The sequence below is a fragment of the Pempheris klunzingeri genome, chromosome 12 (assembly GCF_042242105.1).
Source record: "Pempheris klunzingeri isolate RE-2024b chromosome 12, fPemKlu1.hap1, whole genome shotgun sequence".
In the NCBI taxonomy this organism is placed as follows: Eukaryota; Metazoa; Chordata; class Actinopteri; order Acropomatiformes; family Pempheridae; genus Pempheris; species Pempheris klunzingeri.
Genome location: NC_092023.1, coordinates 11,870,942 through 11,898,750, shown reverse-complemented (window position 1 = coordinate 11,898,750; position 27,809 = coordinate 11,870,942). Strand labels below are relative to the sequence as shown.

Below are 27,809 nucleotides of genomic sequence, written 5' to 3'. Positions count from 1 at the left end.
GTAGTTCACTAAAGTGGAATTTTATGTTTCTCTTTTTTTTTATAGATGTAAATATGACATGTATTTATGGTAAGAAATGGCCCAGGTGAGTTGAGGTTGTCAAAATGATCTTCTCTCGCACTTTTTCAGACTCGAAGACATCAATTAGATCTGCATTAATGAAAGCCACATTGTTCGTTTAGTTTAAAAGCTGTGACGGTGGCTATATAATGAAATAATAGCCCAACACAATCAGATTTGAACATAGTTGTATGATCAAGTATTTACAGTACATTAGTGACACGTTTCTGGAATGGTCCCAGCTTGAAAGCTTACAATGATTACCCTCTAAGTACAGTGTGTACATATATCATAGAAAAGTCCCTTTATTCTGTGTAGAGACACAAAATGAAATAATAAAAAGCAGTAACGAACAGAACCCTTTGAGAAATTCATCCACAGTCCTGAATTGTCTGACCACATTTAAGCTAATAAGGCACAAGTGCATTACATCTTAAAAATGGGTTGCTGATGCTACTTGCTGACAGAAATAACTACCATGACAAAACGTTTTGCGTGTTGCTTGGTTTTGATTTACTCCTCCATAGTCATATAAAGGGATGTGGCACAAACAGTATCACATACATATGATCTGATGGAGCGCAAACTTTATGGAAAAAAATGTATTTAATCAGCTGTTCACATTGATGAAAAACTAAGAATAAGAATTATGACCAGCTATGGTGTCTACAGCGTATTTTAAGTTATTAACTGTGCTACTTGAAATAATTTTAAAATGGTATCTTATTCAGTTGACACTTAAAAATTAAGGACACTATCCTCAATGTGTAAAAAGTTAACAAACATGCCTTTCAATCCTTGTAAAAACGTAAGATACCTGAGAATTGACACAAAGTGCGAATCCTGTGACTAAAGCGAGGCCACCAAGAAACTCTTCAAAGCACTTTTTTCTTTCCCTTCTTTAGAAAGGCGCCGACAGCACCAACAGCTAAGCATCTTCTTAGTGTTACATATCGAAAACATCATGATCATGGCCCATGCTTTCCATATGCATTGATTAATGCCATGTGCAATAAAAGAGGTGCCTGGTGGACATAACCTGAAAACACAATACATTGTTGTACACATAAAATCCCTTAATCCCTTAACGCAAGTAAATAAAAAAGTAAATTAAAAAAGGTTCATTCGCAATTACATGAATGACAGAGTTTTACAGTTATTTTAAGGAGGCTTATAAGGCATTTTCCTAAATAAGTGTAAGTGCGTGTTGTGCAGTCACAATGCTCTCTCAAAGATGTTATCAAATGTGTGCGTCTAGTTTGGGGTGACAAGTTTGTCATTTTTTGGGGAAAACCATTTACAAGCAAAGCTTATTTGTAGTAGCACATTCTGTGTTAGCCTAAATTTTGCATACACAACTTAAAAACATCCTTCATAAGGCTTTTACTATGGCACTAAAACTCAAGAGTAAAGCAAAGTGCTCTGGAGGCAAAAACAACAACTGAGCCAAGCATGTTGGCTAACTGGCAGATCTGAACACCAAACAGGAATTACATTGGGACAATTTGTCTTCCATAGCTTATTTACCGTGATATTAATAATGTTTGACAATAAAGAAGGCTGAGATAGCCTGTAGCATTCTAACTAACTGGCTCCATTTCTGCTTTTCAGTTAGGCTTGATAATAGCAGCTTCCTCTGATATATCTTGGAGATGCATACTGTGGCTATATCAATGATTATTTTTGCCTCCAAGAAAGATCCACTTCACTAAAACTACAACCGTCTTTGTTCATTGCTGTGACTGCAGGTTTATCTGTCAACAGACTCGAGTGTCTACAGTCACAGTAAAGAACATCTTCAAGGGTAATATGGCTGCTACTCACTGTTAGTTAGCTGTGCTTTGAGAATTATCAGCACAGCTGGAACACTTTCACTGAAGTACCTCGTTGAATGAGCCCATGATGGCTACTTGTCCATCTCACAAATCTGAATCATCAAATGGACGAGTCTGGTACTCATCCTCTGCTTCAGTCTCCGTGAGTGTAGGATGTGTGGACAGCCCAGGGCTGCACCGTTCCTCGGCCAAACAGAGTGTAGACCACCGCTCCAAACAGGTTGATGGCAGCAGCGATGTAGAAAACGGTCTGCCATTCTTCTATGGTTCCCTAAAGGACAGTCAGTACAGTTAATTATCAGTACTAGAATAAAACATGGGTTTGTCAGTGAATTTTTGTAAAACATTTGCACTGGACAACGATGGAAATCACTGTTGGTATTCATACAATGGTACAGGGTCAGCAGTTTACTATGTTATTACCTCGTTTATCCTAGGAAAACCTGAAGTTTGGGATTTAAAACGTATTAACTCCAATAAATGTCTTTTCCACCTGTATCCACATTGTTGTAATGAAAAAATGGTAACCATGCATCTTGAAGAGGAAGAACTTAATTTTGGTTTTCCTGACTAATCATTTAAATCTTAAGAAACCACTGAACTCCCTGAGCGACTGGACAGGCACAACAAAATGTGTCCTTTTTAATTATCATGAACTCATGAATTTGAACATAATGACGAAAAAGTTTAAAAAAATTGAGTTCAGGGTCATGTTAAGACTGTCCAAAAGCTAAATATTAATGAGCTCTGTTAATATTTCATTTGGTTTGAGTAACTAGTTTCAGTAATTGGAGAGATGATGGTTAACTGGGTTAGTGACAGTTTTAATCACTTTGTGCAAGTGATGATTATATGAATGACACAGTTGGGTTATCTGACTAATAATCATTCACTGTGTGGCAATGGCCTGTGGCCAAAATCTATCTGCACTATGAAAAAGCAGCGTATTACAACCACATTTTATACTTTAACAGGGTATTATTGGCTTATCAAGACTAACAAAAACACTTTGGTTATGACTTGGTTATGTTTTTCACAGAGGTCTACTGATGACCCCTGGTGGCCAAATGGTAACATGCTAATCCTGTACTGTCTAAACCAATTAAGACAGGAAATGGAGCATCAAGCCAAAATAAGGATACCATCTGTTAAGCCGGGGACACTGGGGGTCAGGCCACTCACAGTGACCTCTGCCAGTGTGCAAGCTGTAACATACTACATACTAACAACAATGACAAAGTGTATCTGCTGCCGACGCATCACTGCGTTTGACATGAAAGTGGACAAGGTGTTTATGGGTGTAGTAATTGTTAATATGGAATCTAAACTTCTTGACCTTTGGAACCTAAAATATTCACTGCTCTTGTGAATTTTAAGGAGTCAACATCATTGTGCAGCCTGGTTTATATGTTTAAGTGTGATCGTACATGAGTTTCTTACATTTCGGGTGAGTGCTCCTGCTATGACTGGTCCCACCATGCCAGGAATGGTGGCAAAGGTGTTGGTGATTCCCAGGAGAATACCAGCATACCTACAAACATAGGCACATTGTTTAAAGTGGTTATTAACCCGCTGATCCCACTTCAGTGTTGACTACAGCTACAACACAGCTTACAACACTACAGCTTTCACCTGAATTAACTTCATCTACTTATGCCTGGAGGAGACCCCAAACCTCTGTACAATCACTGTGTAGCAGCATGTTGTGAGGTTTTCACAAAAGTACTGCTAGATGATGGGACGGATAATTATGGCTAAAATCATTTTGGTCACAAAAGAGCACATAATTCATTATTGCAGAATTCACATTCTTATATTTGGAAGCTAAAATTGTGATATGGGATTGCACAACAGATCTCAAGACTGCAAGAAAGTACTCTGACTTTAATCTCCTCTATTTGGAACACCTATTCTTCCATGATGGCTGTTGACATGTAGGGTAAGAAATTTACCATTTAAAATTTAGAGCATTCAATTTTTCCTGCACCACGAGCTGGAGCTCTCTACCATGTTTTCAGTAAGAGATTGTTTTGGTGTTAGAATTTAGTCATTCTTACGAAGGAGCTATGTCAAGGTGGTTTATGTTGAAGCCAGAGGCCGACACTCCGCCCAGAGAGGAGGAGATGGTGAGGAAGCTCAGAGCTAAGGTGTAGTTACAGCCTGTGTATCCTGCCGCCACCAGGAACACCGCCGGCCCAATCATACCTACAGAAACATAATAACACCTTCAGAGGCCTGCAGTCAGTTTCACAAACCAAAATAATAAGGAATAATGTATTACTAGTCCTCACCAACAATGGAGAAGGATTTCCGGACTCTGACGGTGGGGCAGAGGCAGGTCTCCCGCAAGTAATCAGCAAGCTGGCCACTCAGCACAGCAAACACAGCACAGCCCATGTAAGGAAGAGCCGACAGCATCCCGTTCTATTGTGGACAGAGGGAGGCAATAGATCATGATCAGTCAGTGTTTATGTACAAAGCAAACAAGAGATCCAGCCATAACTGCAGCTGCTCATCTCATCTCATCCCACCTCTGTTGTGGACTCTCCACCCAGCAGTAACGTTATCCAGGCATCACACGTTCCTGTGTTGTGGAGGAGTGGCTCAGGAAAGCCCGACGGTAGGGGGTGGGGTATTTTTGTTTGGATAATATAAAAATGTTGCTTCTCTTGTAACGTTTTTCAGTGTTACAGGCCATGGTTTTAACTTGCTTATATTTCCTCAATAAAAAAAAAAACATTTTCCCAGATTCATGGCCACGAACTCTGGTTCACCTGTTGCCTCTTCCTATTGGTGTTCGTCAGCACTTGTGAGTCTGACTGATTGGCTGTATGCGACATTGGCCTCACCTGCTGTATACTGAATCCCAGCACATTTTTCATGTAGGTTGGCAGCAGGGTGAGGAGTGTGTAGAAGGTCCAGTTGTAGGAGAAGTGAGCCACGACGATGGCCCACAGCGGTGTGGATGTCACAATGGCTCGCCAGGGGATGTAACCGGCTGAGGTGGACAGCTGGGACACACAGGAAGTAGAACAATAGATTGGTTAGAAAGTTCCTTATTAATGAACCCACCCTTAAAAACTGAGGCATCTCTAGTGACTATTTACAGTGCTGTGAAAAAGTATTTGCCCCCTTACAGATTTCTTCTGTTTTTGCTTTATTGTCACACTTATATGTTTCAGATCATCAAACAAATTTTAATATCACACATAGATGACCTGAGTAAACACAAAAAGCAGTTTTTAAATAATGATTTCACTTACTAAGGGAAAAAAGCTATCCAAACCAACCTGGCCCTGTAGCACTGTAAATGCCTATTGTGGTCTTGTGTATATAAATGACTAGAATGAGAATTAGAAATATACTGATACTTCTACTTTTTTGCCCACTTATTCATCTATTTTATATTAAACTTAGTTCAGCTATAGGAAACAAGCCTCTTTCCAGTCTATTGTTCACTTCCCCTCTATTTCATATACTGATATATATCTCCTATACTGGCCATATGTACTATGTAATATTCCCTACTGGATATTTCTTTTGACTTTTTTCCAGCTTAATTTTCTGATTTTAAAACACTACAGTTGATCAAAAGAGGCCGGAAAGAATCCCATAGTTACATTTATTCAGTCTCCTGTAGAAACTATGAGCCCTGTTTTAGTCATCACTGTGAATATATGAAGTATTTAGGGAAGCTTAGCCTAACAGCTGAGGAAGACAGATAAGAGAAGAAAATGCTGCAATACACTGAGATTATGTAACATTAAGCGACCATCTAAGCAATAGAGCAAAGAGCAGTTATATTATATGCAAAATGACAATTAGGGATATAATGTACTTTTACATATTAATAACAGAAGAATAAAAGGAAAAAAACAAATGTTTTACAACCCTTTTGCCTTTCTATCTCTATGAAACATTCTACTTTATGTTTGTTGGCGAGTAATGAAAATAAAGAAGAAATAACAGTTTCTATCAAATCTATGCAAAGCAAGTCACAATTAATCATTAAATAAATATTTTAGAAAATATAAATAAATACTTTTGAGAACAAACTAACTTCTAGCATTACATATTGCATGTTTTTGGATATTTCTGATGACTTTCTTTCTGGGAAAAATATTCAACACAAGTCGACATTTACCTTTATGAAACCCTGTTTTCTTAATTTAGGCCAAGTAGTCTGGTTTCTGTTTCGTTACCTCGCTCTTGAGTGAGGTGGTGATGTAGAGCCTCTCCCGCTCTGATATCCGTGGGTGAGTGTTTGGACTGTCGAAGACGAGAAACACCCACAAGACGAACCACACCAAGCCAACAGCACCTGGACACACAAACAGACCCTCAATTTACCACAGATCAACAGTGGTAGCTTTCATTTGTCCTGCAGAAACCCTTCATCACATTGCACACATTGCACGTAGTCAGTAGATGCATGTCTTTAGATGGGTGGATTATGATGTTATCATATCATCACATCTGACATCTGTCTGGTGGTTTAGATATTGAGATATATCAGTAGTAGTGGCAGAAGTTCACCAGACAAGCAAACAAGGAAATAAAGTGGGACTTCTGCAGTGGCTCCATCTGTAAGCACATTTTTCTTCCTGCTAAATCATCGTTTCCACAGACCAAAGAGGAACAAAGGAACAGACACTGGAAAGAGCTTCTCTGAAGCGTAGAAAGAGCCTGTAGACCATGAGCACAGGCGACAACCCAGCTGTATTACCAAATACATAGAAGACGTAAGTCCAGTCCAAGTAGAAGCAGATTTGTCCAGACAGAGGAAGAGATATCACGGTCCCCAGCTGAGCTCCTGGAATGGAAGAGAAAATACATACATTTGTATCCCACAGCGGTCTGAATGCATGTAGTGTAACTACTGAATGGTGAATATACAGAGTCAGCACGTCTACAGAGAGTTGAAACTAACAATTATGTTATATATGATGTCTTGCAAGGGGAAGTCCAGCCCCTTAAGTACACACAGTTAGACAGGTACTAGATCAAGTTACCACAGTGCTTAAAACTAGGGGTACAGTTAGCGAATCTGTTGGGGTTTTTTTTTCTTAATGACTGATTAAAGCAACATTTCACTTTGAAATAAGCTGATTTTTAATTGGGAGAATGGCGCCTCTTTTACTCCCTATCCATGCCCCTAACACCAGTTCTTGAATTATGTCACTTGGGCAGAGCGGGTATGATGAGAAGTACGCAACTCTTTGCTGCACTTCCGTCACACATCATCAGCTATGGGTCTACCTGCTGGGGAAGCAGACGTTTTTGGTTTTCCTTTAGCCTCTGGCCTGGTCTTGTCTTTGAATATTTCTGCTCTCATTAGAATAGTGTACCCTTCAACGCTCACATAAATGTCCTGTAATTACCGAGTTCAAGTGATGTCTTCAAATGGTCCAAAAGCAACAGCCACTAAGTATTTGCTTGAGAAATGTATTTACTTGATTGATCTATTATCAAAATTGTTGGTGATTCATTTTCTGTAATTGACTAATTGCCCAAACAGCAATGACAAACCTCTACTGACTGTTTTGCTAAAAATATCCTGGTATATCATTCAATCATTCATTTCTTTGTTGACGCCCCCTTGGTGTTAACATGTCTTACCGATGTAGGAAATTGTGAGCAGTCGGCTCCTCTCCATCGGTGGGGCCCACGATGCCCACATGGTGTACATGGCAGGGAATGTGACTCCCTGAAGACAAACACAAGAGGATCATCAGCAGGAGCGCAGTTTGTCTGGCAGAGACACATTTTATTAACACTAGTTTATGCAAATAATGCAAATTTTATATTTAGCTGCGGCACAGCTGATGCTTTTGGTACAAACAACATGCTTCTACAAATGATCGTGAGTCTGCTTTTGATGTCACCCTGTCTTCGTGTCAGAATTAAACCCCCCGATCACCTACTTCTCCGACCCCTTCCAGCGCCCTGACAGCGATGAGGTAGCTTGCACCCAAGTCAGCAGCCACGGGGGTGAGCAGTGTAAAAATCACAGTTCCCAGGATTCCAAAGCCCAACAGCCACTTGGGTCCAAAGCGACCAGCCAGGTAGCCCCCAGGGATCTGGGTCAGGATGTAGCCATAAAAGAAGGAGCCCAAGATCCAGCCCTGTGTCTCCGAGTCCCAGTTGTACACACTGGCCTGTGAGGGGAGGGGGTGAGAACTACTTTAGGAATTAAGCTCAATCAAATATTATGAAGCCTTATTGAATAAAGACTGAATACATTTTCTCTGGTTGTTTGGCTGTACCCATGCACTTGTATTAATGTGTTTTCATTAGTCTGTGGCTGAAGTGCTATTTGCCAAGGGGGCATTTTGAGGCCCACCAATCAGAGCTCTTCAGTCTGAAATGAGTAATGGTGTGATCGCCTGGGCTCTCTCAGCCTTCAGATCTTTTTAATAGAAGCGTAAGTTTTAAAATCTTCACCAAGGGACAAACCTATTCTATTTACACTACTACTATTTGTGAAAATGATTTACTGACTGTAGATTTTTCAGCTGTGGTGGTTGTACTTTCTCACTATTTCTATAATAGTTGAAGTGGATTTAATTCTAGCTTTAGCGGTTAGAGACAGAGGCTTTTCAGGCAGCAGATGTCCTTATGTGGTGCGAATTCATCATGGTTCTCGCTCACCGTGTGGTTGTGTTTGGGCTGCGCAGGACTGGCGTGAGCAGGACACACCGAGCCGCTGTGGTTGGAGCTGGATGAGTGGGTGGTGTTAAGCATGTCCACCATGGCCACACTGAGGTTCACCCGCAAGGAGTAGACCACAAAGAAGCCAAAGGAGGAGAGCAGCGCCAGGCCATAGCGCGCCGAACAGCACACTGGCGCTACAGGGTGAGGGAAAAAGACGAACAATGAGACCTGTTCGGCAGCAGAAAAAAGGGCACGGTATTAATTTTGTATTATTATGAAATATATAACAGCAAGTTTATAAAAACTGTAGACTACAAATCTTTATTATTAATTTCAACAAAGTAAATATTTTGCGAATGTTATAAACAATTCATGTCCTGTCATTTAGTGGAATGAGAACGTGTTTGTGTACTTTATGTACGCATCTTGTTTTCCTTTTGTGTCTTTTATTTTCACAACTAATATTTGATGGAAAATTAGTCTCAGGATTTCGCTTTAAGATAAAGTATCTATCTACACGTGCACGTATTCACATCCATGCAGAATCTCACAGACACTTGAACCTTGAACTTATTGTAAGAACAAAGTTTCTGTCCCTAGGCCTTCATCAGGTGACACTGTCCAAGGGTGAAAACTGTGGCCGCAAAAGGATGAGGAAACGTTTGTGGACCGACTGACAGAACGAGTTACAGAGCTGCTGGTCACAGCAAAACAAAATATGCAGATGAGTCATTATGTAAACCGCTGCTGCTGTATGGCACATTACTGGGAAGTAGCCTTTGTTTAAAAGACAGAACAAACTCTAGTATCCTTGTCTAACAGGATGTTGTGCCTGCATAAAAAACACGACCTGAGGCTTATTTCAATAAACTATGTTGATCCAAATGATGACTTTTACACAAATCTACAGTTGCTCAGAGCTACAGCCTCCCTTGTCCAGAACATGCATCACTTTTACACGGTTATCTTCATCAAACTGACTCTGAGTGTGCATGACATGACCCATAGCTCAGGTAGGGCTGTCTTATGAAATCATCTCCCCAAACTCGTGACTTCGGCATATTAAAATGTTAGCATATCTATAAAAGCACACGACAGGACCATGCAGCTTCCAAGAGAGTCTTTCTGTAAGTCAGCTGGTAGTTGTGTGTACATGTAAACATAGTTATGATCAGCTTTATTAGCCGATATCAGCTGATGCACACGAGATGGACACAACAACGTGCTGTATACCTGCTGCACAGTCTACTGTAATACAACACAACGACCCTTCACGGGAGGACGTTCATTTCCTGCTTCTTTCCAGAGAAACTACGAAAAAACACAGCGCGCCTTTCAGACATATGTTAGCAGAAAGGAGGCTAGCTTGCCGTCAGTGTTATTGTTAGCGTGTTAGCTAGCTGGAGTTGTGTTTCTTTCACCTCTCTGGACTTTGTCTTCGTGTCGCCGGTGAAGCAGCGGCCTCTCCTGCTCGTCCCCCTCCGTGTCCGACCCGTAGCGCTCCATTTTTGATTTAAAAACAGGTTAACAGGGTCTGCAGCACCCCAGACTGCACCCACAGGCAACAACACCCAACCGGAGTCTCCGGTCAGCTGAGCTCAACTCTGCGCGACACGAGCCACGTGACGAGAGGCACCGCACCGGAAGTAGAGAAGTGTTTTGTCCCCGAGTTTTGTCTGAAAATAAATTGTAGTTTTTAATCACTAGCGCTGCTGGAAGGAGTAAAAAGGTAATACCTCAATGTGGAAATACTGCTATAAGTCATGCATTGAAAATTTTACTTAAGTAAAACGAGTTAAATGTTTGCAAAAAAAAAGGTTATTATGCAGAATAGCCCATTGCACAGCAATATACATTATATTATTGGATATATTGATGCATTAATGTGCTCATTATTTGAATGACTTTACATAGAGCTGGTTAGTTTAATCTACAATAATATATAATCATTTATTAGATAATTTATATTTTGTATTGATTATCTGATCTGCAAAGTAACTAAAGTTATCAGATAAATGTAGTGGAGTAAAAAATACAATATTTCCCTTTGAAATGTAATGGAGTAAAAGTAGAAAATATCAGATAATCAAGTAAAGTAAGTAAAACCTCAAAATTGTACTTAAGTAGGCCTACAATGCTGGAGTAAATGTAATCACTTACTTCCCACCATTGATATCCAGATTACCATTTTAATGACTATTTAGGATGAGTGACCAGAACAGCCCCGGCTGTTTCTGGGCATCTACTTCGTATAATTTGATAAATGATACATTTGCTTGATATGCACCACTAAAGGGTAGTAAAAACTAAAATAGTTAGATCCCTAAGGTGACTCCTGCATTTCATCCAACTGTGAGGCTCTGTCTTATTGAGGTAACTCCATGTTAAATTCTAAGGCTCCTAGTTTGTGGTTAAGTTATGGTGAACTGCATCGTATGGAAAGGTAGGCCCTCCCACCTTCTTTATGAATGAGCAAAAATGTTTTGCAGAAACGGTGTGTTCTTCTGACCTTCCCACCATCGTGACTCTCATTGTTTCTGTTTCCTATCTAATCATATTAGACTCAAACCAAGAACCCAGGAGACAGCAGCTTGCTTATTATAACTGTCTGAGGAAGCTTTTCCTATTCTGTGCTGTAACCCCTGTGTTAAGAAAACAACTGTAGTGGCTGCTTATACTTCCTGTGCCCATACTACAGGAGAAGCTCCTGTGTAGAAACAGGTTCATGACATACAGTGTTGAATGGTTGGCATGATAACATTATAGGTCATAAATTCCTCTGAATCCACCTTTGAGTGATCCCAAAATATGAAACAATGCATAGTTCACCGATGAATGCAACTTGTGACCCCTTGTAAATTGAATTAATTCACAATTATCTGAGGGCACAATATACAGTATACACTAACAACAATATAATATGTATTAAAACAGGAAATAAATAACATACATGACCTGTTTCTAATAATAAAGTATATGACTAAAACAATAAAAGTACAGTTTAATTACATTTTTCAGTTTCAATCATTGGTGAACAAAACAAGCTTTTTGCACAGAGGGTAATGGACAGTATATTCTCTTTGGACAAACTCACATGCAACTGCAGTATCAGATGATGTGTGGGAATGATGTAACCTTCAAACACAGGTTTGTTCTTTGAATGAGGACTCAGCTATTTGTCTCCGAGCTTGATTTTCTCCACCACAGACAGAGAGGCAGAAAACAGAGAGGCTCATGCTGTACTGAGACAGACAGACAGGAGCAAGCAGACAGACAGACAGACAGACAGACAGACTTAGAGTACAGCAAGGCACTGACTTGTACAGAGAGAAACACAGGTTTCTGTCAGCCATGACACAAGACGCCGTCACACAGATAATCAGGCTAGCACATCATTTACACACAGGACTGGAGGATGTGGCACACCCCTATTACAGGCCGACCATTTGTGAAATATATATCTGAGGCTTAAGAGCCAGCTATTTTCCTCAGGGGTTGGTGGAGACCAAAACAGAGCTAGAAAGAGAGTGAATATTGGATTTCAAGTCAACATAAACACAACTCCAAATGAATGATAATGTTGCTCTGTGTCTGTTGGACGTGTCATGAACACGTCTGCCACAATAACATTATGAGGTGATAATATCCGTTAATAGGTGTTTTTATAACTTGTTGTGTTGCCCCCAAGCGGCCAAGAAACAGACACTGTTGATGTTTGGTAATGGTGGCTCACCCTGCCCGTTATGTCACATAGGTGTAAAAATGTTTAACAGCTTGAGTAGCTCAAATAAATACACTTGGTAAAGGAGATTTACTTTTATCCACTGCAATAACTGTTGTTTTCAGGCTTACCCTGATCAGTGCTGCGGAGTAAATCATGTCCATTAACAGCCAGACACGCCTCCGTAAATGTAATGAGTTTGCTACAGTATGGGGTTGTATGATGAACAAATGTCTCTCTCTCTCTCCTCCTGATCTTTGCCTTCTGTCCCTCTACTCTCTGAAGACAAGGGCCTTTTTGTGCAAAAGGGAAATCATAGGACTCACATGCTTTGGACGAGAGAAAGTGAGTGATCACAGCAAAGGACAGAGCTGTTCAGAGGAAAGGAACAAGGCAGAGGAGCGGACTGAAGTCATCTTGAGCTGGATAAGGACTGCAGAACTGGACAGCTGGGAACTAGACTGGACGGACAGGATAGCTAAACATGGAGAGTGGCAAAACAGAAACAGAAGACAATACAGAAGGCATGTCAGAAGGTAAAACAGGTGTCAAAAAACGTGAGCTGTAACTTTTGAACAGATGCTCTTTGATTAGGAAGTTATTGTTTGTACTACGGCTGCAACTAATAGTTATGGTAATTATGGATTCATTTGTTAAGCATTTATTTCAGCACTTAACGAATTGCTTAGTTTGTACTATTCAGCAAATGTCTGAAAAACAGCCCCAGAATAAAAGATATTCCGTTTCTGATGATACTTAACTGGGGAAAGGCAGTAAATCTTTACATCTTTACTTTTTGTTTGATAATTGTGACAGAGGGGATGGGGATAAAAGAGCTTTAATCATCAAAACGATTTTCTCAGAAGAAAATTCCAACTTTTCTTTAACCTAAAGATACCAAAAGAGCATTCTGGTGTGAAAACATGCAGTAATCTCATGTACAATGTTCAGGCTTTCTGTTCTTGAGGCGGATGATTTGTAATGCAACAGGTTTTCATTGGTTCCACTGACACCACAATGTCAGTCTTCACTGGATCATGTTACATCTCGCTGCCAGTGCTTTCTTTAAACAGGACACAGCACGATTAATTTATCGTACTTCAACACAAGAAACAATTGTCCCTCATCAGCATCTGCTGTGAGCATAAAAATCTTCTTACTTTCAATTTTTTAGGCCGATACCAAAAACAAAAATGCAATGCAATAAATCCAACACATATATATTTTTTTATTCAAACACATCACATTCACAAGTAATGTTGATAAGGTTTTCTTGTTTTTCTTATGTACTACGCGGGACATTTAATCTTGTCAGTGCTCTTTGGAGGACAAACCAGGCCCCCAGGAAACGAGCCAGGCTTTGAAGCCAGTTTGACATGTGGTCAAACCGTGTAATTACACCAAAGGCGCCCAACACATGATGCCACTGGGCCTCAAAAGACTTTCGTCCATATGCTGACATCTTGAGAGAGACGTCTGTAAATTGGTGGATGTTTTTTTTTTAACCCCACAAACCCTCATTTCATCTCACTATCAGAATTTGATCCTTTTAGTCCGATATCATTTGGAAAATCTACAAGGGCTCCACAATTAAATCCTTTTATTCTCATTCAAGTTAGCGGAGGCATAAACTGGAAGTTAGCCAGCTCGGCCAGCCCTGAGACACATGCATGCTGCACGGGCCTCACAGTGAGGAGGCATGGTCGTCCACGAGCAGAAGATTTGGGTCATTTTACACCTGGGAAACTGATCTTTATTGATTTCATGCACCACTGGACAACTTCAGTAGGAATGAACAAGGCCTCGCCTCCAAAGCTGTATCCGGTTCCATCTAATATTGCCCAATAATATCAGCCGAGATGATTTACCAGTCTAGCTCTAGCTAGAATAGCTCTAGCTAGATTACACTTAGGACCTCATTGTCCCAGGAGTACATAATACATGCAAAAGAGTTTCTGACTATACAGAAAAACCCCTTCACACATTAGTGTTTACTGGATTTCATGTATAGTGTGCCTTAGCAGTATTTAATTTCATGCTATTATGTGGTTGGTAAGCACATTGAAAGTAGCTTGAAGCTGTGAAGAAGATGTGTTTTCCTGTCATTGTTCCTGTCACAGAACTGCATCCTTTTGGTTTCCCAATGGCAATGATTTCACTCTTTAAGGCTGAGGTCATGCTGGGACAGGAGGCCACAACATAATGTTGACGTCTTGACGTCAACTTTTTCTGCTTTGCAACAACTAAGGCCTGTGGCATAAACCAAAGTCGTCAAAGGAAATTAGTCATTAGATAGGCCTTTATCATGCAGACAGAAAAACTCCATTGTTGGACAATGTATTTTTCTTCTTTTGCTCTTTCACTTTTAACAAGAGTTACACAGAGCAGCTGTGCCTGCAAGCCTTGTCAATTATGCATGATAATATATGCTAAGTACGTATTTCAGATGAATCTCTGCGGTGTTCACAGCAGCAGTGTTCTGTGACATTTTCCACAACAAACAGAAGCATTGTGTGTTCATGCAACCAGATAACTGTCCCAAGTAAAATGAAAAAAAAGCAGAAAAAATCTAAAGTCATAAATCAAAATGTCCTTGCATAGCTCTTTCCTCCAGCAGGGTTAGGGTTAGGTTAGGGTCATTTTGGAAACATGGCAAACAGTCCCTGCTAGAAATCTGTAGAAATGAATATGTGATTTGATCAGGAGACTCCTTCCTGGAGCTGCTCCCTTCACAGTGAATATGAGACGACCACAAGTCACAGGATGACTGACATATACGGAGTGAAAGAATATAAAAATAATGCTTGTTCTTGCCTGTAGTAAGAATCTCTCTGTGTAGCACTTTCACATGACTGCTGAGGGCTTTTCTAAGCTTGACATCACATGCAGACACACACCGTCCATAACAGAGAATTATTATTCTGCTTTGATAGAAACCTGAGCCATGAATGATCAACCCAAAAGACGTGAATTCACTTTAAGACCATAAATATAACGTATTACAACGACAGGAGGTTCACAAAACTCTGTCCAACCCTCAACCCCGACAGAAAGCTGTTTTCCTCTGAGCCTGGTTCTGTTCGAGGTTTCTTCCTGTTAAAGGGGAGTTTTTCGTGCCACTGTTGACTAATATAATATCTGATGCGGCTCATGTGGGGATTCTTGAATCCTTAATTTTGAATTCTTGAATCGTTGGTCTAGACCTTCTCTTTATGGAAAGCGTCTCGTGATAACACTTGTTGTGAATTGGCGCTATATAAATAAAGATTGATAAAACTGCTTGTTAAAAGTTTTGGATAGACTGAAACATCTTTTGGTTTTGCGCTGTGTTTTCGTTGGTCAACAGGTTGTATTTGGAGAGGAATCTCCCAAAATTGAGTGTTTTAAATTATGGTACATGTGGCACATGTGGATTCTTTAAATTCAGTCTTTTGTGAACCGGGAAATCTGGACTGGAGGTTATGATTTTTGAATTCTGTAACAGTTTGGAGAAATTGATAAATAAGCAAATAAAAGATGACAAATTTTCTTGTTTTCTTGTGACAACAGTTCATTGTCTGTGTGGAAGTTTGCGCCTCTGATGACATTTAAGGCAACGTAATGTCAAATTATACTTTCTCTAGTTTTATGTTTAAACACATTATTAACCAAGGTATGAATGGGTAATACATTGTATGCCAGCTTATGAACATATGAATTTATCACATTATGAAATGATAGAATAATGGTTCCTAACTTTGTTTTTTGTTGTCGTTTTTCTTATAGATAAAGAAGAAAATGTGGATGAAGCTAGCCTAGAGTTTGCTCAGGTAATCAATAACTCTTCTTTTCCACACAACCCTTTAGTTTACACTTTATAGGAGTCATTAACCCACCAACCAATCAACCAACTCAGAGAGAGAGTTGGAAAAACTTACCACTCACTTTGACTGGAGCCTGCTGATGTTTTATCATTTATATTTCAGTTTTTCTTAAGAAAACTCTTATGCTTTTACTTTATGACATATGATCTTCTCAGTATATTAAATGGACATTAAACAAGTCAATATTGATGCAAGGGGCTGTTTGAGAGTGTGAGAGACATGAGAGTGTAACTCCCGCAGTTCAACATCCATTACTTTCATATTTAGACTCACTGTGCCTCTTTTGTGCTTTTTTTTTTTACATTATATTTGATGAGCCAAATAAACTGAAATTTGTTTGAACAGAAATCAGAATTAGAAACTTATACAGTATCAGAGCAGATATCACAGACAGACAACCTAAAGCTGCAGACAAACTAATATCTGTTGTAGTGCTGCAATTTCACCGTGATATTTTCAAAAAAGTATAGATACCATTATGGGAATGGGGATATTTATAAACAAAAAAAAAAACAGTATGTCTGCTCTGACTTTCACATTTCATCCTTGTTAAAGATAAACTCCTCAGTGCTCAGACTGACAATTTCTATCATTTAAAAAAAACGCATTGAGCTTCCAAGGCTTTTATAAGTGCCACTTAATATAAAAGCAAAGCCATAAATAGGTTTAGCTCATCTTGAGAGCAACATGACAGTAAAAAACAGTGTCCAAGCTCCTCTAATCTTAGTGCACGTGGTGTGAAAGTGTAGTAAAGCCTTGTTTAATGTTTCTTGGATTTGAATTTACACCATGCCTCATGACATTTGATGAGCGCATGTTTGCACACGGCAAAGCAGACAAATACTTAAGTGAGGATGTTTGCATGAGTTTTTCAGGTAAAAGCATCCAAATGTGTTCGTACTGTAGGATTTACTAGACCTCATGTTACTAAGCATCACAAATGTTGCCATTTTAGCTTTGAGTTTAGGTTTAACACGCTAGATGTCACAAAAGGCTGCGTGTGAAAAAGCCAGCATGAATTTATTGTTTTTATGGAGTTCTGAATGGGTCTTACTGAGGCCTCAAAAGTTCACTTTTTACTCACATTGTGTCTTCATAAACTTTGAACTTTCTCATTAATGGATACCAATTATCTAAACTTGCATTTGATATAATTAAATAATAAGAAATTCATGCTGGAGCTGCTTTTTAGATCTTTAGGTGTACCGACGCAGAGTAGCACCGTCAACCACTTGATAGCATCAGAGAGGAAGGAAAGCAGAACAGCAGGACAGTTGCTCTATTCAGCCTGCTGCCTGATGCCTTTCACATGACAGAGAGAGAGCGAGCAGGAGAGAGATGGAAAGATTTAGTGAGCGAGAGCTGCTTCAACCCATGTTATGTTCCCATGAGCTGATTCAGTTATCCCTGCTGAATGAATTCAATCAGCTATGAATGAAAATTAAGACTAACTGCAGAGAAAAAAAGAGGTGAATAAAGAACATCTACATCTTAAAGAATATTATTTAGAAAGGATGAGAAAATTGTTTTGTTTAAAAATGGGCTGGTGGAAAGCAAGTGTTCTCTGCTATAAAAGAGTGCACAAAAGTCTGAGATCGCCAAAATAAAGACGCAACAAAACCATAATAAGTAATAAAACCAATAATAAAAATAAAAACCACAAAAGCAGAGAGAAAAAAACAACATCAAGAAATCTGAACAAATGCAGTGAAAAAAAGAAGGAAGAAGAATTCAGCAAAATCATAAATTGTAAGACTTTCTAGAAATGTTATAGTCTGATATAACTAGTTTAAGTGAAGAAAATGAATGAGCTTAAAAATAAGTATTTTGCCAGCTCAAAGCACTCTAAAGCAAAAGAACCCCACAATTAAAGTGTTAAAAGTACAGCAGAAGCACTGTAAAACATCAAAGAAGAAATATCAGATCATAGATACTGAGTTTCTTTTGTGCACAGTTTCCACTTACTTACTTATATATATTTACATTTTTCTCTCCATTTGAAGCAGCCAATGCCCCCAAAAGGCTCTGGTGTAAACATTATTCATTCCATTACTTCTTGTGATGTAGCTGCAGGGCCTGGTGGCTGAGCTGCGCGAGGGGCTCCATGCAGCCCTGATGGAGCTGTGCGAGCTGCGTCGGAGGGACCATGGCCTGGAAGAGAAGCTGCAGGCTTATCAGACTGACGTGGATGATAAGATCATGGGCCTCAAGAACTCCCTCAACACTTTCAAGGTGCTGGAGACGCTACACAGTGAAAACACACACACACACAGAGTCTATTCTCAGTGAAGTGGAGACGCTACTGTAATATAATTTAGAACATCTGAATGGAACTGTGTTGAAACTGTAACCTAATTTCATTTATTAGATAGGAAGGCGACTCTTTCAGACACCCACATTGCATGCATGTACATCTTCTCTTTAGCTCATGTTGTGAGATCTGTTGACTGTTTTGTGTTCATTACATTTATCTGCACAGACTCTCATTTTTTTTAACCAATATTTAGATATTTTAGGCATGTGGTAAATTCTTTGTGATGGTTATATGTGTAATAGAATGGAAGATTCTTCTTCTTCTTATTATTATTATTATTACGAAGATGTGTGCATGTCAGCTGTATAACAACTGCATGACGTGTTTTTTGTATCATATTTACTACGATTACCACACCACAGGTGATGCACACAACTAGCAAACTCTGCTGTACGTGTTAGCAAAGGTATTTCTAGATTAAATGATACTAGAGCACATTTCCAATAAATCCTATCATTTATTAATCAATATGTATGCTTGTGGCTTTACTTTCCCATGTTGGAAGTGATTTTCCTGTACACAACTATAACTACAGAACTATGAAAGCTTAACTGTAGTTGCTCTGGGAGAAAAATGCCTGCTTGTTGATCTGTACCCTGTATAAATTCAGCAGAATTCCCTTTGAATCTGGCCTGACCTGACACCGTCACTCTTATCGTTGTACAGCAGTTACACTAACGCGCTGTGATCTGCTTGCAGGAGGAGCTGAATGTGGCTCTGTTCCACATAAAGGATGTGTCCAGCAGACAGAGGGAGGTGCAGAAGAGGATTGAACTGCTGTCTGAAACCCCCAAAGATGTCATCTCTGTTCCACACAGGTGGGGCTGAAACAAACGTGATAAGGATGCACGCATAAATATGTTTCATCCAAATTTAGATTATATTCAATGCTCCCTTTTTACAATCTAGAACGCTAAGTAATGTCATTAAGACCTCCAAAAGGCTTATTGGCGAGGGTTTAAAAAGAGCATCTGTGTTGTGTAACTTGACAAATAAGTTGTCTTACTTTTCCTTCTACTGCTGATTGTTCCAAAAGCAGAAAGAGCTCCAAGGCAGATGTGCTGGCGGCATCAGGAGATGAGCACATCTGTGCGCCCGGCCAGCCAGACCTCAGTGTTATTCAGCACTTCTTTTCCAGTCTGCCGCATGGCGGGTCTCCACAGAGGAGCTGCACATCGACACAGAGTGAGTCTATGTGTGTGTGTGTGTGTGTGTGTGTGTGTGTGTGTGTGTGTGTGTGTGTGTGTGTGTGTGTGTGTGTGTGTGTGTGTGTGTGTGTGTGGAACCTGAAGTGAAGAAAAAGAAATGACAGACCTATAGTAGCCATTTACTCACGTGTGTTGTATTGTGTTTTGCGTTGTAGCCTCCACCTCTGAGCAGGAGGCTCAACAGCAGCAGAGGGGTTGTTCATCCAGATCTCCAGCGTGGGGAGAGAGGAAGAACAGCAGAGACGACACAGAGACTCCCAACAACCTACCTGAAAACAGTAAGAAATATGTGTGTTAATACAACTAATAACAATACTTTGATCGTCTCTAAGAAGGAGAACAAGTGTATTTCGCAAAATACATTAATTTCATCGTATGCTTAAAGCCTCCTCTGTGTGAACTGTAATATCTAGGATAAACTGAACTCACCGTCATCTGTTAGCTTGTCTTCGATGCCGGGCCATGTCACTTTATAGTGAGCGCCATCACCGGACTGGCCAATAGCAGAGGGCCGTTCAGTTCAGCACATAGTGCCACTACATGTTAGGAGAAAGACAAATAAGGAGACTACAAGCGAGTCAACATGGTTTAAACTTACATTGTGTTTCTGTGTGTATGCAGCTAAGAGACAGAGAGTGGCTCTGGAGCTGCTGGAGTCAGAGAGGGTTTATGTGTCCCACCTGTCACTGTTACTGAAGGCCAACATCACCTTTAATGGGTCGGAAGCTCTCACCTCCAAAGACAAACGGTAAGCCTGTGGATACACGAAGAGTCAATACTTTGAACATGCCATTGGAGTCATTATTTAAATAACTAATAATGGATAAGGAGGTAATTTGATAATTTAATAAGGACAAGGCTTTGCTTAAACAATACATCTCATTTCACAAAATGTAAAATGACCCAGACTTCACCAACCTTAACTGATGTAAAACAGTTCTTCGATGTCATGAGCTATAAACTCAATAAATCTCCCAGACTTTGTCCGTCTCTCTCTCCCTCCCTCCCTCTCACTCACTCGCATAAACACACACACACAGAGACCAAGACTCAGAATGTATTTCAGGAGTGGCCTCTGATCTAATTTGAGAGCTTATGGTGAGGGGAGAACAGGAAATAAACTAATTAGATAAAGCAGGTTATAAACACCAGTGAGACAGAGAGGAGAGTCTTTTTTTAAAAAGAGCTTCCTAATGTAATCACTGCACACGTGTTCCCAATGGCCAAAAGCACCAATGAAAAGGTGAAAAAGCTGAACTGGGTCAAAGGGTTTTTGTAAATGACTATTTGTTTTAACCTGATTTACCTGCTGTCAGTAGTCTGTCACATAAGATGGTGCAATAATAGTGGGAAAGTTTAGTACATTACCACGAATGTATGACCATTAGGGATGTTTGCAATTACTTCCATGTGAGCTGGTTCTGGATGCTGGAAGTGAATCCTTGTTTCTTCTCTCGTCTGACTCCATGACTCCAAAAACACATGTTGGTTACTTACTTTTTGGAAGAAAAGAACATGTTTCACTCTCATTTTGTCATCTCCTGTCTCTCTGTCTTTAGTCCATTTCCCAGCTCGCTGAGGTTTCTGATCCAGCAGCATCTTGAGCTCCTCCATACTCTCCAGGAACGTGTGCTCAAGTGCCAGTGGCATGGCATCATGGGGGATGTGTTCATGAGGCTCACAAGCAAAGAGGTAAAACACAAACACAGAATTTGAATACACTGACTAATTTGTATGAATTACTCTGCACTTTACCAAATGCCTTTCACCATTTGAACAATGAAAAGCTCTGAAGATGTAGATGAAATAAAAACCTTTCACCTGTAAAAACCTTTAAAACCTTGACACCTGCATTATCCATTTTTTTTGTTGAAAGGTTTCAATCCATTTTTCTGATAAACTCGGCCTGCCTTGACTGAAAACCAGCCTAATCCACTTGTAACCACTCTATCGCTGCATGCATATCATTTCACTTCTTTGCACTTTTGCACTTCCTCACTTATTGAAATACTTCGGCCACCGAGGACAAAATTTTAAATGAATCCTTTGGTATAATGTGATGCAGTGCAACATTCAGTGCAGTGAAAATCTCCAGAAACGTAGGACACAAAAGTTGTGGACCTTTAACAGTTTACAATCAAAAACATGGCATTCACAATGCACCGCGCTGTTCCAGGCTAGTTAATGTGGACGGGTCAAAAGGTTTGATCTTGTGACCGGCCACTTATAATGAATCTGAATCAGTTTGGCAGCCATAACGGGCATTAAATGAAATGTCAAATTCCAGCGGAGCCATGTAGAGAGCTGGAATACAGATTCTCGTTACCAGGCTCTAGCTGACAAAATGGCAACGACGACACAGGTATTCTATTGACACTGAATGTTGGCGCTTACTGAATTCTTACATGTAAAAAGAGGTATTTCTAAAAAAAAACCTGTGAGTCAGACAAGATTAGAAATGTAGTTTTCCACAGCATCAGTAGTGTAAACAACTAAATGTTCCGGCAGCATGTGTGGATTTTAAGTATCAAAAATCAATTTTCTGAGAGTAAAAAGGTTGTACTGTGTGTTTTGTAGTATTAGGAAGGTGCCAGTGGCAGCCAACCAAAAAAACAAAAAACAAAAGCACCACAACACACTGAACCTAATGAGTCTATACGATTAAAGCCAATATGTGGCTAACTGGCTCTGAGTGAATGGGAGGAAAAGCAGTAATTGATAAGATCACCTACCTATTTAGAAAAAAAAAGTAAAAGCGGGCTCACAAATGCATTATGGATCCTCACTCACTGATGGCCTGAAAGCTTTAGGAGGGAACATAGCACAAAAGAAATAACAAGAATGAAAGAAACACGAAAGAAAGACGGAAGGAACCTTTACTTTATATGTCATCATACTTTTATTGCACTTTTATAATTGTTTTAAAAAAAAATATATGTATGTATGTAATGACTTTTTAACCTCATTTCATAGGTATTTTGTTTTTTGATGTGCTTTTATTTGAATAAATTGTATTATTATTTATTCAGTGTGAATTATAGGGATGCCTGAAAATTATAGATATTAATGATTATAGATTATAGTGCTCCTTATCTTTCGGGAAATATCTCAACTCCCCACAGAACACACAGAGAGTGTTATACTCACCAACGAATGACCAAATGTTAATGGTTAACTTGAATATGAGATGGAAGCTCACATTAAGCTTGTCTATGTTTATCCAGCAGTCTTTCTATCCACACGGGCCCATGATCTGCTGTTTTAAGGTCTAATCAGTCACAACAGGCAGACAGTGAAGGGAGGAGACGGAGTGGAAAACGATGGCGGATGGTACCTGATCACATACACACAAACCCAGACAGAATCTCTCTCTCTGTCTCCCTACAGAGTGACTTCTTGGACTTTTACGTATCCTACCTAAGGGAGCTTCCAGACTGTCTGTCGGTCGTCACCATGCTCGCCTCCAGCTCCATGAAGTCTTCTGCCTTCCTGGAGGTAACACAAAAGGAAGTGATGTGACAGGCTGTGATAAGACCTGAAAGGATAGGGCTCATATGGGTTAATGATACTGTATAGCATTAGAGGATGTAACATGACACGGCAGGCAGGATAGGATGTGATAATGACTAAAGGTGATGACAAGGTAGGACATGACGTGACATGAGAAAGCTTCATATTTCTAGGAGCATGACACAGCAGGATGGTGATTCAAAACGTGTTGAAATGTAAAATATTCATTTATTGCTACTAATACCAGACTAATAAAAACAAAAATCTGCGTCCCTGTGATTCAAAGCTGTTCTTCTAACTGATTTTTGTCCTTCCATCCTGATTGGTCGACCTTTTGCTGCCCTTGTGTTTCCATTGGCCGCGTGCTGCTTCTATCAGAGTGACATAGCAGGTGACGAATCCAAACCCTCCCTCCACACTCTGCTCCTTCAGCCGGTTCAGAGGATCCCCGAGTACCTGCTGTTGCTACAGGTTAGATTAACACACACACTTTAAACAGCATAGATAGTAGATATAGAGATGCCACACGCTGTCAAACTGTATGCAGCACATTTCATACATACAGCAATAATGCAATCCACTTTATAAGGAATAAAATAACTGTATAAGAACAAAAAAAAAATACAATAAAATAAAAAGGAAACTTGAGATGTATCGGTGTGTGTGCAGGGGCTGCTGAGGCAGACAGACGCAGAGCACCCAGACTATTACCTGCTGCTGGTGTGCATCCAGCAGTTCAGGTCCTTCACGGCTCAGTACCACCACCTCCTGCAGCACAACCAGGAGCTTCTCCTGCACAACCGCAAGGAGGTGAAGAGGTCTGGATTACCACTGTACCAAAAAAAAATAACATTACACACATGCTTAAGAGGTTGAATAAGACGTATTCTCAATGTTTGAGCCTGACAAATTAAGGTAAAACAGTGTTCTGTGGCCCCTGCAGGTCTACGATGAAACAGCTGTTAAAGACAGCGGAAAGTGGGATGCAAGCTAACAACATTGGCTCACCATACCCTTGCAGCAGTGCCATGCTGTGAGTATTATTTTTCATTCCTAACTAGCTGGAGGCTAACTTTGTCTGACTTGGTTATTGCATACACTGAGTTTAGCAGAGCTTTTTGCTGTAAGCTGTTGCTGCAGGAAACAGAGTTGATGCTTTCGCTTCTGTGAATCATCTCTCACAGAGAACATGCCAACCAGGTGAAGAGAAGCAAGCAGCGTCTGCTGGAGCAGATCCAGTTACATCGTTTCCAGGATTGGGATCGGGACCAGGATCCTGAAACTCATGGTTATGACACAGAGTGGCCCTCCCAGCTGCCGTTCTTCAGCCCCGACCTGGACTCACTGAACCACAAACCAGCAGGTTGGTGGTCACAGAAGCTTCTGCTTACTGTAACGGATGATCTCTCTGTGGTTTGTGATCGATTAGGTGTTACGTCCCCAAGAAGGTCCAGGAGACGAGGAATTGATTCACAAACTCAAAAATAATGTGCTTAAAAAAGGTCACGAAACAAAACAAAAAAAACAGGCTTTCTATAAAAAGAGAAAACTGAGCCAGCTAAGCTCAGCTCTAGTGCTGCAGTGTCCTCTTCATCCTTCACACAGCTGCCTCCATTACTTTTATTGTCTACAATTAAATGTGACACAGTTTGAAAGTGTGCGATGTTAGCTCTATTTTTTTTAAGATTCATTCGTTTCAACCCTCTCTATGATGGAAGGCTTTTTTGCCCAGCATTCGAGTGGCTATTTGGAACAGGTACAAACAATTCTACCTTTAGATGTGTTCAGATGATACTTAGAGTAAACTACTTTGTTTGGAGCATACAATACTACCTTTTGAGTAGCACACCTGGAGCTGGTGTGGTCTCAAGCAGGGTGACTGCATGCCTACGCAAGAGTTTAACCCTGGCCCACCCTGGTAAAGGAAATATTCCAAAGTCATTACATTTTGTTGCCCAGTGAGAAAAAGTGAGACAAGGATAGAGCTTAAATAAAGTCTGATGTAAAAGTCTAGAAGTCCAGTGCCCAGACTTCAGTCTCTCAGGTCAAGACTGGGTACACTGAACATCCCATGTAGGGATTTGTCAGAAACAGATTTAAATGCGTGTATGGTCCCTGTTTCTGACGAATCCTATTTACCCCATCAATCAACCAGTCAACAAACCTTTTGGCTTTCAGGTCTTGGCAGTATTCCAGAGAGTGAAGGATCTGAGAGGTCCATGTTGTGCCAGCATCATCTGCCCTCCAGACCTACAGACTTCCATCAGGTCCAACCGGGCTCTGCTCTGGCTGATGCCCTCGGAGAGTTCCTTCTCCCTCCAGACCCCCCGGGAATGGAAAGCCTCTATAAAGAAGATGGAGGCTCCCTTCATGATGTTTCCATGTTCGACCGCTGCTCCTCTGGCTCTTCAGATTCCTCCATTGACATTGCCTTTGTGAAGTGCCCCAAAGCACCCATGGCGTCACATCGTGCAATGGCAGCAAATGTGTCGACAACCCGCGATGTCTTTGGCAACGGCGGAAGCCAGGGGAACGGTTACAGCAAGATGCCCAACCGAGGGTGCGTGTCTCCAGATGAAGCTGTAATGATGCGCCGCAATCAGCACCGCCCGCTTCAGGCCAGCCAGAGAAAAAGCAAGGTGAGCTTCTTTGTGCTTCTGTACATGAAGAGAAAGATTCCCAGATAATTATGTGTAAAAATCAAACATGTACATCTCCTCTGCTGTCTAGTCACTGAATGGCCTCCAGATGGACACCACAGTGAGTGGTCTGGATGGTGTTCCTCTATCAGACCATCTGCACAGGGGGGGACTGGGCAGCCATGCCAAGTTGGAGCGGCAGGGCAGTAGGGGCAGCAGAGGGTGTCCGACCCCGTCCCGTAAGGTGCAGAGCCCCCTGGGGAGCAGAGGAGATGCAGACAAACAGACAGAAGATCTTCACGGGCTGCTCAGCATTGTGAGTTTCAGCAGAGATGTGTAAAATATTAATGTCTAATTAATGATCAGTTTCCGACCCAGAGTGGTAGGTCACCTTGACAGATCGCAAAACTGCTAATCACTGCGACAAGAAAATAGACACAGAGCCTTAGACACAAGACAGAACAGCACTGGTTTACTGAAGACTGAAACACTCTGAGATGTGATCAAACCATAACCACATATATATGTACATTGTGTTCAACCCCACCAGGACTCTGGGTTTCAGTCATGGGGGGACGAGTCAAAGTGGAGGAGCGGGGCTGAGGAGAATAACCACACCCCCTTCAGCGAGAGGAGTCGGAAACAGGACAAAGGAGGCTTCAGAAGCTCGTTCAAGAAACTCTTCAAGAAGAAGTAATATTGATATGGAAATATGCACATGAATGGCTTGATACTGTATCTGCCACCTCTGACATGTCAGTAAAATTTTTACCTTCACAAGCAGCATCTTTTTATATCAAAGGTTGTGGAAAAACTTTTATTTTTTTCGAAAATGCCTACTAACTACAGAGTCAAATTGACCCCTGCTCTTTATTTCTCACAGGAGTGGTGATGAGAAGAAAGAGAAGGGAGGTGAGAAAACACCAGAAAACCAAAACAGCTGTGAACACGACACACCGGGGAAAAATCCCAAATTGGTACATCTGGAGATAAACCGTGGCACAGCTGTATGAACACCACTCCGTCACAAACACCGTCAAAGACTGATCAAATATAGAGTCTAATATGTGCATGTTTAAGCGTACCTACAAACTGAAGAAGTGCAACACAAGGTTGTTCTTTTGCATTTACAACTGCTATACAGATCTGCTGTACAGATATAAACCTTTAAGCGAAGCAACTTCTCCTCACTTTGCAATGTGATTTTTATTTGAAAGACAAAGTCCTGCCCCTGGTCTTCACACTGAGGAAAAGCACTTACATGGCTGCACTGTCAGAGGAAGAAAAAAAAAAAAAAAAACAGCACTGAGGGTTAAATCTTTATTCTTTGTTATGTCAGTCTTAGTAATAGTAAGAGTACAGGATGACTTGCCAGCACTAAAATGACTCAGGAGGTTAAGGCAGCAATGTCCCATAGGTTACATTTGTTTTGAGTCAGTTTAGATTAATTGTGACTGCAGACAAGGAACAAATTCAACTTTTTGTCAATGAAGATGTAGTTACAAACCTGACCATTGGAGGGCATAGTTTGACACTGTCCGTCCCCATTCTGTAAATAGCTCCGCTCTACCTCCAGTTTCTAAACATTTCTGCGATAATAAACTCCTTTCTTTTCCTTTTATGTTACGTTTGCTCTCCAACTTTCAAATCTGTGCAGAGCTGCTGTTTAATTATCTTAAGTTAGATATCGGCAGGCGCTCACCCTTTCGTTTTCCATTATGGGATTTTCTGAGCATGGGAACTGTTTTTAGTTTTTTCTAGGTCAACAGGCTCTTTTATGGGTTTCACTCAAGTCCAGAGTCCTATTGGCCTGCTTATTGTCTTAAGGTATAACCACAACTTATTATACTATGCATTTACTCAGGAGAACGAACATTAAACTGTTTATTCATAAGCAACATAAAGGTTTTTCTTTGTGACAATTATTTCTACACATTGAACAGAGATGTTTTGCTGAGAGGTGAATGTGACAATCAACATTAATACGTGCTCAATAAAGGTCTAC

At 40.5% G+C, this 27,809-nt stretch overlaps 2 protein-coding genes across 3 annotated transcripts; one reads left to right on the top strand and one right to left on the bottom strand.

Annotated features, from left to right (window-relative positions):
• Window positions 1–231: 231 nt before the first annotated feature.
• slc17a5 (solute carrier family 17 member 5) lies at window positions 232–10,137 on the bottom strand. The gene is made up of 11 exons (XM_070840679.1): window positions 9,971–10,137; window positions 8,547–8,743; window positions 7,820–8,053; window positions 7,515–7,602; window positions 6,622–6,708; window positions 6,098–6,216; window positions 4,745–4,906; window positions 4,187–4,319; window positions 3,953–4,100; window positions 3,336–3,426; window positions 232–2,166 (listed from the first exon to the last, which is right to left on the bottom strand). Exons 1-11 carry the CDS (start codon window positions 10,053–10,055, stop codon window positions 2,029–2,031), a joined length of 1,482 nt encoding a protein of 493 aa, XP_070696780.1. The 5' UTR covers window positions 10,056–10,137; the 3' UTR covers window positions 232–2,028.
• A 2,495-nt stretch (window positions 10,138–12,632) lies between these two features.
• On the top strand, window positions 12,633–27,809 carry arhgef33 (Rho guanine nucleotide exchange factor (GEF) 33). 2 transcript variants are annotated; one of them, XM_070841047.1, is made up of 17 exons: window positions 12,633–12,806; window positions 16,036–16,079; window positions 18,201–18,365; window positions 19,147–19,265; window positions 19,487–19,632; window positions 19,811–19,933; window positions 20,277–20,403; window positions 21,215–21,347; window positions 23,043–23,150; window positions 23,544–23,636; window positions 23,835–23,983; window positions 24,109–24,198; window positions 24,350–24,528; window positions 25,344–25,804; window positions 25,896–26,120; window positions 26,355–26,497; window positions 26,688–27,809. In XM_070841047.1, the coding sequence occupies exons 1-17, from the start codon at window positions 12,755–12,757 to the stop codon at window positions 26,815–26,817; spliced, it is 2,487 nt and encodes an 828-aa protein (XP_070697148.1). In that variant the 5' UTR covers window positions 12,633–12,754; the 3' UTR covers window positions 26,818–27,809. The 2 variants fall into 2 exon arrangements, with proteins under 2 accessions (XP_070697148.1, XP_070697147.1); XM_070841046.1 differs by having other exon boundaries at window positions 19,484–19,632.